The sequence below is a fragment of the Oryctolagus cuniculus genome, chromosome 19 (assembly GCF_964237555.1).
Source record: "Oryctolagus cuniculus chromosome 19, mOryCun1.1, whole genome shotgun sequence".
Lineage (NCBI taxonomy): Eukaryota > Metazoa > Chordata > Mammalia > Lagomorpha > Leporidae > Oryctolagus > Oryctolagus cuniculus.
Window position 1 is genome coordinate 29691958 of NC_091450.1, and position 14775 is coordinate 29706732.

At 48.7% G+C, this 14775-nt stretch overlaps 1 protein-coding gene and 1 pseudogene across 20 annotated transcripts in view; one reads left to right on the forward strand and one right to left on the reverse strand.

The window, feature by feature from the left end:
• The window catches only part of RBFOX1 (RNA binding fox-1 homolog 1), a 2206955-nt gene that overhangs the window by 1317448 nt on the left and 874732 nt on the right, over positions 1 to 14775 (reverse strand). For all 20 annotated transcript variants that reach the window (XM_070063950.1, XM_070063945.1, XM_070063952.1 and 17 more), the window contains one exon: positions 3439 to 3501. In XM_070063950.1, coding sequence (XP_069920051.1) covers positions 3439 to 3501 — 63 coding nt within the window. The remainder of the gene's footprint in view (positions 1 to 3438; positions 3502 to 14775) is intronic.
• On the forward strand, positions 4100 to 4583 carry LOC138847061 (transmembrane protein 126A pseudogene; annotated as a pseudogene).

Below are 14775 nucleotides of genomic sequence, written 5' to 3' on the forward strand. Positions count from 1 at the left end.
TAAAAGCCACTTCATTTTAAGTGGCAGTAGGCACGTTTTAAGCACCTGACGACACGCAGCTACTGATTGTTATAAGGGACAGCACAGATAAAGACTGTTACTTGGGGCGTGTGCTGTGGCACAGTAGGTTAATCCTCCACCTGCAGCACCGACATCCCACATGGGCACCAGCAGTTCTAGTCCTGGCTGCTCCTCTTCCAATCCAGCTCTCTGCTATGGCCTGGGAAAGCAGTGGAAGATGGCCCAAGTGCTTGGGCCCCTGTGCCTGCATGGGAGACCTGGAAGAAGCTCCTGCCTCCTGGCTTTGGATTGGCACAGCTCCGGCCATTTGAGGAATAAACCAGTGGATGGAAGACCTCTCTCAGCCTCTCCCTCTCACTGTCTGTAACTACCTCTCAAATAAATAAAATAAAAAGATTGCTATCATCTACTGTTAGCAAGGTTAACCATGTAAGATGGAGGGTATGTTAATGAACTTGATTACCGTGCTCATTTCACAATGTCTTTATATATGAATATATCATGTTTCTACCTTAAATATATACAGTTTGTATGTATAAAATGAATACAACATAATGTATACAATGAAGCTATGGGGGAGATTACTGCTATCATCACAGACAAGTACTAGATTCATTTTTGCTCAATTAATTAATGATAATTTTGATGTCATATGTATCATTAAAGTGTAACCTGCCAGGAGAGAGAGACTGAGGAAGCCTCCAACTGAAGTTAAATTTATTTACAAGTTGTAAGAAAGTATGCTTATGCTGGGGCCGGTGCCATGGCACAGTGAGTTAAAGCCCTGGCCTGAAGCTCCGCCATCCCATATGGGTGCCTGTTCTAGTCCCGGCTGCTCCTCTTCCAAGCCATGTCTCTATTATGGCCTGGGAAGGCAGTGGAAGATGGCCCAAGTCCTTGGGCCCCTGCACCCATGTGGGAGACCTGGAAGACGCTCCTGGCTCCTGTTTTCAGATAGGTGCAGCTCTGGCCATCTGTCTCTAACTCTCTCTGTAACTCTGTCTTTCAAATAAATAAAACAAATCTTTAAAAAGAAAGAAAGAAAGAACACTGATGCTGAGTCCAACCCAGGGCCCTGCTGCCTTGAGTTTCTTGTAGCCTTCCTTTTTGCATGCACTTTGTAGCAGTGTGCAGAGCTAGAAAACAGATGTTGGCTGATGTGAGTCAGCCATTGCCTCGTGTATGTTGCCAATCTACACCCAGAGGTTCCCAATGCAAGTGGATCATTCCAGGGAATGTTACACAAGGAAAGACAACCAGACCTTGGAAGTAGGAAATGGGAACTGATTTTCTAAAACCAATGGAGACATGAAATCCCTGACTCAGACCGAGGTGAGGCACTCACCCTGACCCCAGCCCAGGCACACACTGAGACAATGGAGAATTCCAACTGCAAAGTCATTGGTCCTAGGAGAATCTCAGAAGAGACCGGTGCAGCTTCCTTTCCAACCATGCAACTCCCACGTTAGGAGAGAAGAGTACTGAACACCAGGGCATGTGGCCAACTTAGCTGTGAGGTCCTTGGCTTTCCTGTAACCAAGCAACCTCCCACAACTCCCTGTTCCTTCCAGGGGGAGTGACCTCTGGGCCCGGGAATCTAATGAGACTCAGGTACCAGAGAAGCTGCGATCGCAAGGAACGCACACACAGGCTGGGCAGCTGCCCTCGCTTCCCCAGTGAGGCATTTTCCCATTTCTTCCTTCTCTCATTTTCAAAAACATTATCCTATCTGCTCACTGGTTTGGAGCAGCAAATTAATACTTTTTTTTTCTCTTCAGACTGCTGCTGCAGATAGGGAAACACATATCCATAGACAAATTAACATGAGCTCCCTTACAACACTGTACTAATTATCTCAGGGACCAGAGCCTCCCCCAGGTTGGAACTTCAGCCCCACTGCAGGGTTGATGCAGGAGTTTCTTCGCGAGAAGCGGCAGTTTGAGCCGTGTTCAGAAGGCAGAGGGGCATGCGGGTCAGGGAGAATCTGAAAACTCCTCCTTGAGATGCCCCTTCCTCGCTCGCCCCCATCTCAGCACCACAGAGACACCCAGGAGGAGGATGCCTCTTCCAAAGACAAAGCAGCAAGCTCCCTGAAGTTCACACCGATAGATCCGAACAGGCTGCTCAGCTCTCGCCACTACCCCCGCCCTTTTTATTAACAAAACCTCACAGTTTTCAGGAAATGGTATAGCCTGAACTTCAAAGGCATGAAAAGACAGATGTGGCATGTAGGGAATTAGAAATGGAATTTCCTTTATTATTAGGAACAAAAGTCCCGAGTCTAATCTCTCATGTGATACAAGCTTTAGCTGATCAGGGTTACAGGAAGTCATTCCGATGTAGCAAACAGCTAATATTCCATCTTTTCATTTGTGTGGCTCCTGCTCCGTCCTCCCATGCACAAATGCAAATTCCACAGCAGTGGGCGAGTCAGGCAATGCCACGCAACTACGAATTCCCTTTGATCCTCCTCTTCCAGGCCTGGAGTCCCACGGCCTCCAATTCCACCTGCTCCTTTATGCCATGGGATGAGATTTTTATGTATCAAATTATACCCTAGCACTCCCAGAAAAAAAAGAATATGCTAAGTAATCTGAAACCCATGAAGGAAGCTACATCTTGAAAAATAAATATTTTCCTAAGTCAGCCTTTTAAAATGTTGATACCTATTATTCAATTATTACAGATTTATCCATAAAAAGAGTTGCTCACTGACAGAAGTACTGCAAAGGAGAGCTGATATCAGACGTTATGGAAGTGCTACCCCCAATTCCTCATGTATATATTAAAAAAAAAGAGTTGGTAAATTGGACAAAATACTGCTAACTTCACCAAAAATAAAGTCCTTGTGTGCACTGAGAAAGGCAGACGGTGGAAAACTGCTTACTTGCTAAAAACAAATGAAATTTCTAAACTGTACCCCAGCATCCTAAAGTACAGATTTCTTTTCTGCAGTAATTTTTATATAGTAGTCACGTATTCTGGCTCAAAAAGAGCAAAATGAATTGTTGCTAAATGCCTCCAGAAATATACGGTCTCACTAAGCAATCTGAGTTTGCTGGCATTTCTTCTTATTTTTCAAGGTCATGTGACTGCAGGAGAGACACACATACTCTCTCCTGCTGAGGAAACTTGAGGGAGCAGGAGGAAAATAAATACCCTGGTGCGGTTTAAGCCCCAGCTGATGACGGTGGGGCTAACCATCAGCATTCAAGATTCCCCAGCTTCATGGGAAGGCTGGGAAGTGGGGTTGCAGTGGGGAGTTCCGCCCGGCAAGCCCTCGTCTTGTCCAACCCAATGCGCTGGTGCCGAAAAGACAGACACAGGCATTTTCTGCGGCAGTTCAGGCTCATTGAGAACACCATCAGAACACTGGACGTATTTATGCAACCAACATTCAAAGCAGGTGGCACTTACTGAGTGTTGCGGCTGATCAAGGAAGCTGTAAGCGTCACTTGCATGAGTTCTTTGAGCAATTTCCTAAGGGAGAAAAGAGAGCAGGACTTCAGCATCAAGGAATTTATCACCGAATTTTGCCTGTGCCATTTCTGTCCCAGGAGTGGCAGTCAACCTCTAAGACAGGGGCTGGCTGCCACGAACTCAACAGCAACGATGTTGGTGGGGATGGCATTAATGACGACAACGATTACGTTCTTCAACATATTTTCATTCAACCCTTTCACACCCTCAACAAGGAAGATGTCATTGTTTCCTGTAGTCCACAAGAGGAAAGTGGGGCTTCAGTAGCTCAATTAAGTTGCACAAAACATGAACAACATGACGGAGCCTGGATTTGAACTCGGGCAGTTGAGCACCACGTGCCGAAGGATTCTGCTGTGTTCTTTACACCGTGAGATCTCGGTCACAGGGTGTGTTCAAGGAGAGACTAGAGGTGAACACTGCAGAGCAACGCTCTGTTTTCCTGCACAGAGTTGGGGCACATGAAATATACTAGATCTCATTGGCAGGAAGCACGTGTTGGCTAAAGATGGCTGCGCTGGAGAATTGAGAAAAGGTTACAGCATGAGCCTCGGCCGTGGCGGAGGAAGACGGGGGGAGGCTCTGGCTGCTGGCAAAGATGGGAAGTCCTGAACCAGATACCGGCAAAGAAAACCTAACAATTTTGGAGATCACAACCAGAAAAATAAACCAAATTCCAGAACCAGAAAGGAATCTCCTTGAACATGGATCAGCATATGTTGGAATTAACGCTGCTCTCTGTGGCCCAATAGCAGTCTTTTTTGGCGCGTCTTGAATGTGACACAAGCTTGTACAGCTGCTAGCTTATCAACTGACAGCACATGTATCTTACACAGGTTTTGTAAGTTTTCCTTTGGGTACACGTGATTTGAATTGTGAAGCCTGTACCATAACACGGAGTGGACTGGTTGGTCTTGTTTTTGGTGGTTTGTACCCTGTTTTTTTGGACATACCTGTGAATGGTGGCCTAGCAGCCAGGTATCAATCAGCTGCTACCAGAGAAAGGAAACACCTGAACGTCCTGGATTCGAATTTCGAAGCCGGTCTTTAGAAAGATGGTGTTTCTATACCTAAGATTATGAATGCATATAACTGTCATTTATCATGTGAAGTACAATTTTGGAACTTAACAAAAGTTTACTCAAGGCAACAAAAGGCTGAACTCCAATAAAGGCTATCAACTTGAGCAAAAAAAAAAAAAAATACTAGATCTCTCAGTTCTAGAACAGCAGGAATTTCATAAAGCTAAATCACATGAGAGCTAACAGTTCAAAGATGGAAGCGACTTCGTTTTACAGTGAGAAAATTGGGATGAAAGGGGTCACATCCAAAATAAACTTCAGAAACACTGTTATCATCACCCAATCAGAAAAGGTAAGATTCACGATCAGGAATAATTGTATGAACCTAGTACACTTGAACTGAAAATGGCCTTTATAATCTCACATAATTCAGCTAGTTGGGAGAAAGGTCATCTGAGCCAGAAAAGTCAAGATTTACTAACAGATCTCTAAGACATGGTATCCTGTATCCCCCGAGGGCTGACACTGACCTGCCTCCCCTCTGCAGAGAAAGTTAAGCAACAGAGATGGGAACGGATCTCAGGGTCCTGGAATCCTGACCCACTGCTCACTCGCTGACTCTTACAAAGTAATCACACAACTGATGGTCAACTTCACTGCAATCCACAAGTTACAGAGTTCAACTTGAGGCATTTTTTGCAGATATAGCCAGAAAATATCTCCTCCCCCTTTAGTAGCATAAATACATAAAGGCACACACACATATGAAAGTATTTCAAAAAAGTAGGTGGAAAAATTAGACATGTTTATTTTGGTGCCACGTCATTTGAAATCCATGCAGCTTTTTCTCATAATACGCATTTTTCCATGAATTTTAGAAGACTCCTCGTATACATGGATTCACGTCTGGTGACTCCACTACTGTTAATAAATGGGAACATCTTAAACACAGGAGACTCATAGAGAATCAAGAGTATAGGAAGCTAGGAAGTGGAAGGGAAGCTGGTGACCATCCCTTCAAGAGCCATTTGTTTGTATTTTGATGGCTTCACCTCTGTTCAACTGAATAAGTGGATCCATCTCACAAATGTGTGTCATGGAAAACCAGTGATTCACCCACTCACCCACCCACTCATCTGTGCACCTACTCGCCCATCTATCCATCCATCTCCCCACTGATCCACCAACCACCCATCTCACCACTCACTCCTCTTCCCAGTCATCCTGGAATTCACTACCCACTAGCTTAGCAATCACGGCCAAATCATTTAACCTTTCTTTCTTAGTTTTCTCACCAGTCAAACCAGGAAAAAATACAGTAACTGCCTCAAGGGACTGAGCTGAACACTAAAAGCTAATATTTGCAAAGCAGCTAATATTGTACCTGGCACCAGGTCAGTGCTGTTTATAAGTTTGTTATCATTTATTAAGTCTTTAAAGAAAACTTCCACTGTATTCTTGGTGTCCGCAGTCCAGGACAGAAGATGGATCTTGGTTGGGAAGGCCCTATTGAGGGGGAGCAATGGAGCTCAGATCTTAAAGATGCAAAAAAAAAAAAAAAAAAAAAAAAAAAAAAAAAAAAAAAAAAAAAAAAAAAAAAAAAAAAAGGAATTGCATAAAGTGGAAGAAGTGAATAATTAGGGAGTGAATAGAAAAACCACAGTGTTCTCTCATAGAAATTCATTGTATGCCCCCGCTGGAGGATTATCTGATTCCTAATAATAACACTAGACTTATGAAACATTAATGTATCCCAGAATCTTTATCAAAATTAACACAAATCCTCTTAGTTATCAAAGGTAATGACAGCCACCATGTTAGGTTCAACCTTCTCAGCCTCTGTCCCTGCTCCCCAGTTACTCCCTCCATCCCCGGCACACTCACCCAACACTCAAGGTCCAGCACAACTGACCACTTAGGAAACACAAGTCCCTGTTTTCCCTCTGGCCCTTGGGTCATCTCCATCTTTCTAAGCTTCTGGCCACCTGGCCCAGTGTACTCTCTCTAGCTTTCACTGACCCTTCCAGCTGGACTGAATGTTTGGGATGGGGTGGGGAGGGGAGAGAGGGCTGTGGCCCTCCGCATCTTCTACCAGACCCAGAAATGGACATCCTCCCTCACCCTTGGGAAGCTGGCACTCCCAGAAGGCAAGGGAAATATTTCATTCCACTCCAGGGCCTTATCGTCTGGCGCAGTCCCAGCTTGTTTTACATGATGCTTCCTTTGGTGAGTCTAAGGAGTGATTTCTCAAGGACCCAAAATGACAAGCACCAAGGAAGGGCACTGATCTTCACTCCAAAAAGAGGTTTTCCCTGAGCAACAAGGTGTTCTCTGGGGCTCCCAAAGATGGGACCCAGGGAGTAACATTTAGTTTCTTTTTTTCTTTTCTTTTTTTTTTTTTTTTTTGACAGGCAGAGTGGACAGTGAGAGAGAGAGAAAGACAGAGAGAAAGGTCTTCCTTTACCATTGGTTCACCCTCCAATGGCCGCCACGGCCGGCACGCTGCGGCTGGCACACCACGCTGATCCGATGGCTGCCGCCAGGTACTTATCCTGGTCTCCCATGGGGTGCAGGGCCCAAGCACTTGGGCCATCCTCCACTGCACTCCCTGGCCACAGCAGAGAGCTGGCCTGGAAGAGGGGCAACCGGGACAGAATCCGGCGCCCCGACCGGGACTAGAACCCGGGGTGCCGGTGCCGCAAGGTGGAGGATTAGCCTAGTGAGCCGCAGCACCAGCCACATTTATTTTCATGTACAGGTCAGTCCAGGCCCACACTGCACATCTGTTCTTAAGCTAACCAGCAGGTGAGATGAATTTTCTAGCCCTTCTTTTCCACTTTTCCAGCGTCCATCAGATGCTTTGGGTGGATCGTTTCACAGGAAGAACCCAAGGCTGGGAGCAGTTGCCAGAGGGCGGGAAGCAAGTGCAGCACAAGGGCATCAGAGAGCAAGCACAGCCTCAGACGCTTCACTGAGTCCTACAGCAGCCACGGGGGGGGGGGGGGGGGGAAGGGGGGGTGTCTACCGGGTCCTACAGTAGCCACAGAGCGGGGGGGAGGGGGCGTCTACCGAGTCCTACAGCAGCCACAGAGCGGGGGTGGGGAGGGGGGTGTCTTTTTTTTTTCTTTTACTTTAACAAAGATTGTCTTGAGTTTGCAATTACTCTTGCAAACTATCTAAAGAGCAATTTGTGGCCAGGGAGGGTCCCAGCCCCAGGGGAACTGGATGGAATTTTCATCCTGCTGAGAAAATGCAGGAAGTAAAGAGCTGAAAGTGAAGCAAACTCAAAAGGACACGCAACAAAGTCAGGCAGAGCGGAGGTGAAGGCTCCCGTCATGCATTAGCTACCTTCACCTCTGGACCCCGTCCAAATGGATGCACAGCACAGCAGCCTGATCACTTGCAAAGCACCGATGCTGATGACCTGTAGGCAGCCAGGACACCGCTGAAGATGCCAACCCGGACTCTCAACTGAGCTGGCTGCTGCAGACTCTGCCAAGCACTGGGCATGGGTTTCCCCTGGGGCCATGGCTGCACCAGGACCTCCTCCTGCCTCCAGACGCATCCCTCAGGGTCCACACAGCAATCTTTGCAAAACACAAATGCCAATCACATTACCTGCTTGTGTATCCCCCATGTCAATGGCGTCCCATTTCACCCTTTGACACAGTTTTACCTCTCACACGATCACCCTGGCCACAGCTCCAGCCTTACCTGTACATCAGCGAGGGCATGTGTGCCTTGATTCCACATTGACCAGCCCTGTGCACCTTCCAGTTCTCGACTACACTTTATTCCCCACCTTCAAAGGATGCTGTATGTGTTGTGCCTTTGACCTTGGCTGCTTGCTGGACACACATCATTCTTGTCCCTGGTTCCTTCATATGGAAAACCCCAACCATGTACTCCCAGGACCCTACTGTCCTAACTGCTGCATGGCACTCATTGCAACTAGCATTTTATATGCAAATAAAAGTAACCCACGGTTTGCTGGTTCCACCACTGTGTTCGCTCCGCAAGGGCAAGGGATGTGTCGATCTGGCTTACCATTTGACTCTAGCTCTGAATACATGCTGCGGACACGGACAACGTTCAGCAAACATTGACTCAAGCAAAGAAAGATGGGCTTAGTCACCCTCCTGGTAAGTTTAGACAGCTCCCAGGGACTACTCAGCTTTTCTGAGAGTGCTTTTCCTCTCTCCAAATCCCTCTCTGCCCAGCACGGCCCCAGAAATTATGGCTGAAGCACGAGACCCTGGCACCACAAGCGAGGGCTGTGCTAAGCAGGAAGGAAACCTCACCTGATCAGGTTCAGTTTTCTTCCAAGAACTTGGAAGCTACGTTCAAGTGTCTTCAATTTCTAGAACTGAGAATTCCATCATCATGACAAAGCATCAAGACACAGGTTTTGAACCCAGAACAAGGAGTCAAAGGGCAAAGAGAAGAATGGTGAGGACAAGGGACGAGGGTACTGGGTGGCTGTGTGTGTGTTTGTGGGGGTGCCTTTGCTTCCTGATTACACAGGGGTTCAAGACCCCAGGGCCAAGGGAAGGAGCAGCATTCCTGCCTTTGAGGCTGAGACTTTCCTGTGCTGTGTGAGAAATATCCCCCAATACTCCCACCTCCGAGTGTAATTTGAGGATGTTGTTGTTACTGTGTTCTAACAAAGGAGGGGTCAAGTGTAAGACACACCTCAGAGGTAGGTCTCACCTGGCTAGGGGCATCCTGCACCCACCCTGCATTCAGGACCACAGATGGAGTCTGGGCAGCATCGGTGCTGGGGACGCTCTCTAAGTAGCATGGCAGGCCCGACCGGGTTCAAGTGTCCTGAACTGCTGCAGGAGGCGGCACAGGTGACTACATGTGATCCGGGAATTGGTGGGGTGTAGAGAGGTCATTGCCAGCTATACCTGGGATGCAAGTGCTCCAAGGCTCCCCTTCCCTGGTGCTGGAGCCCTGGCCAAGGGGATACAGAGACTTCCAGCTACACAAGACTACAGACCAGACAACCACAGCAGCCCGATTAGCTCATCAGCCACAGTCACACATGCAAAAGACTCGGGGTGTCCCTGCACGCCCTGCAGGACTGAGGCATCGTGAGCTCTACGCTCAGAACCAACATGTCATCCTAGCGTAAGTCGGAGGTCTACTTCCTAAAGACGGCCTACAGGACCGCAGGGGTAAGGACAGCAGGCACGATCCTCTGACCTCAGTGGCTGACTCTCAGCGTCGTCTTGCTTTGCTCCCCATGCACCCCCACATTAGATGCCTGGCCTCTGGGGTCAGTGTTCTCCAAGGAACTAGTCTCCCTGCCATTCTTCTCTTTCCTGGCTTGACGGGACGGGCTGAACATGGAGAACACTGAGAGCCAGTTGTTCTGGAGGAGAGCAGAATCCCTACACTGTCTAACACCTTTGCACTGGCTGTTCCCCAGGCCTGGGTTGCTGGCCCCTCTGGTTATGAAGGTCAGCATGCACCTGCTCTTCACATCTTCAGGCAGCCCTCACTGACCACCCCAGCACAGCGAGCAGTCCCCTCCCCCCACTCTTGGAACCCACCTACTATCTGCAAGCTCTCACCCCTCATGGACATGGTCTCTGTGTCTGTTCTCTCCACTGGACTCTCAGACCCACAAAGCCCCAGGCGGTGCTTCCTCACAGCCATGAGTGACTAGGCAGCATGAGCTTTGGACGAAGACTTGGGCTTCACAAGCAAATCTCAGGGTCAGCGTCGTGGCACAGTGGGTTATGCTGCTGCTAGCAACACCCGCATCCCCTAGGAGAACACAGATTTGAGTTCCTGCTGCTCTGCTTTCCATCCAGTTCCCTGCGCATGCACCTGGGAAAGCAGCAGCAGCCCCAAGTGCTTAGACTCTGCCACCCATGTGGGAGGTCAGGATGCAGCTCCAGGAACCTCGCTTTGACCTGGTCTAACCCTGGTCGTTGCAGCCACTTGGAGAGTGAACAGCAAATGGAAGATCTCTCCCTCTGTCTCTGTAACTCTGAAATCTTTTAAGATGCTCCAACTCCTTGTGCCTCAGGCAAGCCCTTTGACCTCTGCAAATCTCAGCTTTTCTATCTATTAAATGGGGTAACAACTCCTCTGTAGAAGACTGGCGTGAGGGTCACACAACACCATGACCCAGCACTGCTAGGTCATATATGTTTATCAAGGCAAAGAGCCAAGAGCTGTGCCTGCCTGGCCAATGACAACCCTTCCAGGAAACCAAGTGTGACCACATGCTGGCACTCTTTGTCAACAAGGCAAATCCATCCGGGTGACAGATAGGAGGACTGTGAACCAGAGGCCAGCACAGCACCTTGCACTTAGTAGGTGCTCATGAATGGTTTCTGAAGATAAGGAACCCCCGGGGCTTCTCTTCGGATGATATACAGCTGGAGCTGCTACCCTAAGACTTACACTTGACTTAACACAGTTTAAATGCAATGAACATCCATTAGTGTGTCTGCTGCATTTAATTGGGCTGCACTCACCCCTTCAACAAGGGTTTAGGGACAGTAAGTACCCGTGGGCTGCTTGGCAGAAAGGTTTCTCCAGGCTCCCCCTCTGGGGAGGAAAAGGGCCCCCGGCAGCTGCAGGGGCCTCGCAGAGACTCCCGGCATCACACCCCATACGCCACCCCCCTTGCAGCCTCACTGTTGGTGTGTTTAATTTCCTGCCTTGGCCTTACAGGAGGTTTCTAATGTTTGGGCTGTAGGGGATGTTCTGATTAAAAATAATCCTCCCAATTACGGCTTGGCATGAACCTCTCGTCACACGCACTCTGCCACCAGCCTCTGCTTCCCTGTCAGCAATAATTGTGTCTGCAGCGCCTAACTGTAAATGAAAACCCGAGGGGCACGTTTGGGTCCCGGGTTCCTGGGCCGCGCCGGATCTTTTAATTTGCACTGTCTGTCAAAAGGATACGGTCGCGTGTACTCCAAAGAAATCCTCAGACTCTCAGATTCAAGGCCAGGAAGAGCAGGCTGCTCAGAGGAGCTGTATTTGAACCGACCAGAGATAACAGGGTGTGTGGAAGGCAGCGAGGCTCTTTTTAGTTCCCTCCAAACTTGAGCTAGACCCAGTATGAAAAGCAAAGCTGAACTCCAGGGAAATATCTGTGCATGTTTATATTATTTTTCCACCAAGTACATAAGACAGGACACTGAATTCAAAGCACTGACGTGAGTCTTTGAGAGGAAATAAACACATGAGACCTGATTACTTCAATCTCTATAAAATTAAAACTTTCGGGGTGTGGAGTGACAGGAGAGCCGTGTCTTCAGCTGGGAGATGCTGTGGTGCCCTGCTCTACCAGCGTGATGTCACCGGCCCAGACCACACACCTGAAATGCAGGCGGTCTTTAAGAAGTTTGCAAAGGATGAAAAAATGTGCACAGATTTCGTGTTTTCATGCCACACTAAGCTTGCCTTTTAAAAAAGTACTTTTTATTTTTCTGAAAGTCAAATGAGAAACAGACAAAGAGAAAAAGAGAGAGACAGAGAGATTTTCTATCTGTTGATTCACACCCTGGATGCCTGTCACAGCCAAAGCCAGGAGCCCAGAACTCCATCTGGGTCTCCCACGCAGGTAGCGGGCAAGGACCCCAGTACTTGAGCCATCACGTGTTGCTTCCCCAGGGTGTGCACTAGCAGGAAACTGACCCTGGGAGCAGAGCCAGGACTTGAACCCAGACATTCAGTTATTTTTTTAAAGATTAATTTATTTATTATTTGAAAGTCAGAGTTACACACAGAGAGAAGGAGAAGCAGAGAGAAAGAGAGAGATCTTCTGTCTGCTAGTTCACGCCCCAATTGGCCACAATGGCCAGAGCTGCGCCGATCCGAAGCCAGAAGCCAGGAGCTTCTCCCGGGTCTCCCATGTTGGTACAGGAGCCCAAACACTTGGGTCATCTTCTACTGCTTTCCCAGGCCAAGCAGAGAGCTGGATCAGAAGTGGAGCAGCTGGGACCCAAACCAGTGCCCATATGGGATGCCAGCACTGCAGGCAGCAGCTTTACCCACTACGCCACAGCACCGGCCCCCTGTACCCAGGCATTCAGACATGGGATGTGGATGTCCCACATAGTGCCAAATGCTCATGCATAAACTTCTCTTTTCTTTTCTTTTTTTTTTTTTCTTTTTGACAGTGAGAGAGAGAGAGAGACAGAGAGAAAGGTCTTCCTTCATTTGGTTCACTCCCCAAATGGCCGCCACAGCTGGTGCTGCGCCAATCCAAAGCCAGGAGCCAGGTGCTTCCTCCTGGTCTCTCATGCGGGTGCAGGGATCCAAGCACTTGGGCCATCCTCCACTGTGCCCCCGGGCCACAGCAGAGAGCTGGACTGGAAGAGGAGCAACCAGGACTAGAACCCAGTGCCCAAATGGGATGCTGGCGCCGCAGGCGGAGGATTAACCAGGTGAGCCACGGCGCCGGCCTCTAACCTTCTCTTTTCATGCCATTTCCATGATCTTCTTGACGTAGCCCTGCATGCTGCTGAGACCACATGAGCCAGGTGGGAGCCAGCTACTGAGCAAAGGTGGGCTTGAGGAGCACTGGGGACGCACAACTCCTGGCGGCCCCTCCACGCCTCCTGCGGACTCTCGCCTGCTGCTCCAGAGGGCCTGTGTGTCTCGTTCCACCACTTTCTTTCTTCTTTTTTTTTTTTTTTTGACAGGCAGAGTGGACAGTGAGAGAGAGAGAGAGACAGAGAGAAAGGTCTTCCTTTGCTGTTGGTTCACCCTCCAATGGCCGCCGCGGCCGGCGCACCGCGCTGATCCGATGGCAGGAGCCAGGTGCTTCTCCTGGTCTCCCATGGGGTGCAGGGCCCAAGCACTTGGGCCATCCTCCACTGCACTCCTGGGCCACAGCAGAGAGCTGGCCTGGAAGAGGGGCAACCGGGACAGAATCTGGTGCCCCGACCGGGACTAGAACCCGGTGTGCTGGCACCGCAAGGCGGAGGATTAGCCTAGTGAGCCGCGGCGCCGGCCTTGTTCCACCACTTTCAAAGCCCAGCTAAACACCCCGCTCTTAGAAGGGACAGGGGCTATCCACGGACTTTCCCAAGAAGCAGCCCTCTGGCAGGCCCAGCTTCAGGGGGTTTTGTGACTCAGAGGGCACGTTTTGGTGCTGAAGTCACCCAGGAAAGACCCCTTCAGGACCACCCAGGGAGGTGGGTTGAGGCCAAGCAACCATTCCAACAAAGCCTGGATAAAGGTCAGAGGTCAGCACACAGAGGCCAAGGTCACATCCAGCCCAGAGCTTGGTTCTCTGTGAGTAAAGTTTCATGGGGACACAGCTTTGCTCAGCTGTGTACCACGGTAGCGCTGGGCAGCCGACAGACCCAGGGCTCACAGACTGGGACACCGGCCACGAGGCCCTTCCACGGAACAACGAGCGGATCTTCGTCACGGATGCTCACGGAGACTCATGCAGAGACTCCTAAGCCTCTACACAGACAACAGCAGTAACAGTCTAAGCACTTACAAACAGTACTACCCAAATATCAATTCCTCCTATAGATATGCAGTAAAATACGGCTAATATATCCTTTATATATTATAGAATACAAGAGAGGCCTCAAAGTTCTTGGGAAAGGCATTACTTTTTAAATTCTATTTTCCACAACTTTTTAAAGTCATCTCATAATAATAGTAATCATTGTATTTTATGTAACTATTATTATTTAATCTTCAATAAATATTTGAATAGATATAATAACTATACATACTTATGTTTTGTTTTTGATATTTATTTTTATGTATTTGAAAAGGAGAGTGACAAGGGGTGGAGGAAGACACACACGCACACACACACACACACACACACAGATCTTCCATCTTCTAGTTCACTTCCAAGATGACTGCAACAGTCAGGGCTGTACCAGGCCACAGATAAGAGACCAGAACTCCATCCGGGTCTCCCACAAGGGTAGCACGTGCATAAGTACTTAGGCCGTCCTTTGTTGCTTTCCCAGGAGCATTAGCAGGGAGCTGAATCAGAAGCAGAACAGCTGGGACTCGAACCGGCACCCATATGAGATGTCACTGATGCAGGCAGTACCTTAATCTGTGATGCCACAGCACCAGCCCCTTATGTGATTCACCCTGTAATGTCTTATCGGGGTCAATATACCTATGTTCTCAGACCTTATGGTAAAAATACTCTAAGTCCTACGTTCTTGTTTTTTCTACAGAGAAGTGCATAACACATTCTCTAGAGTCCCCTATTATGATTTTCATGGGTTTATTAACA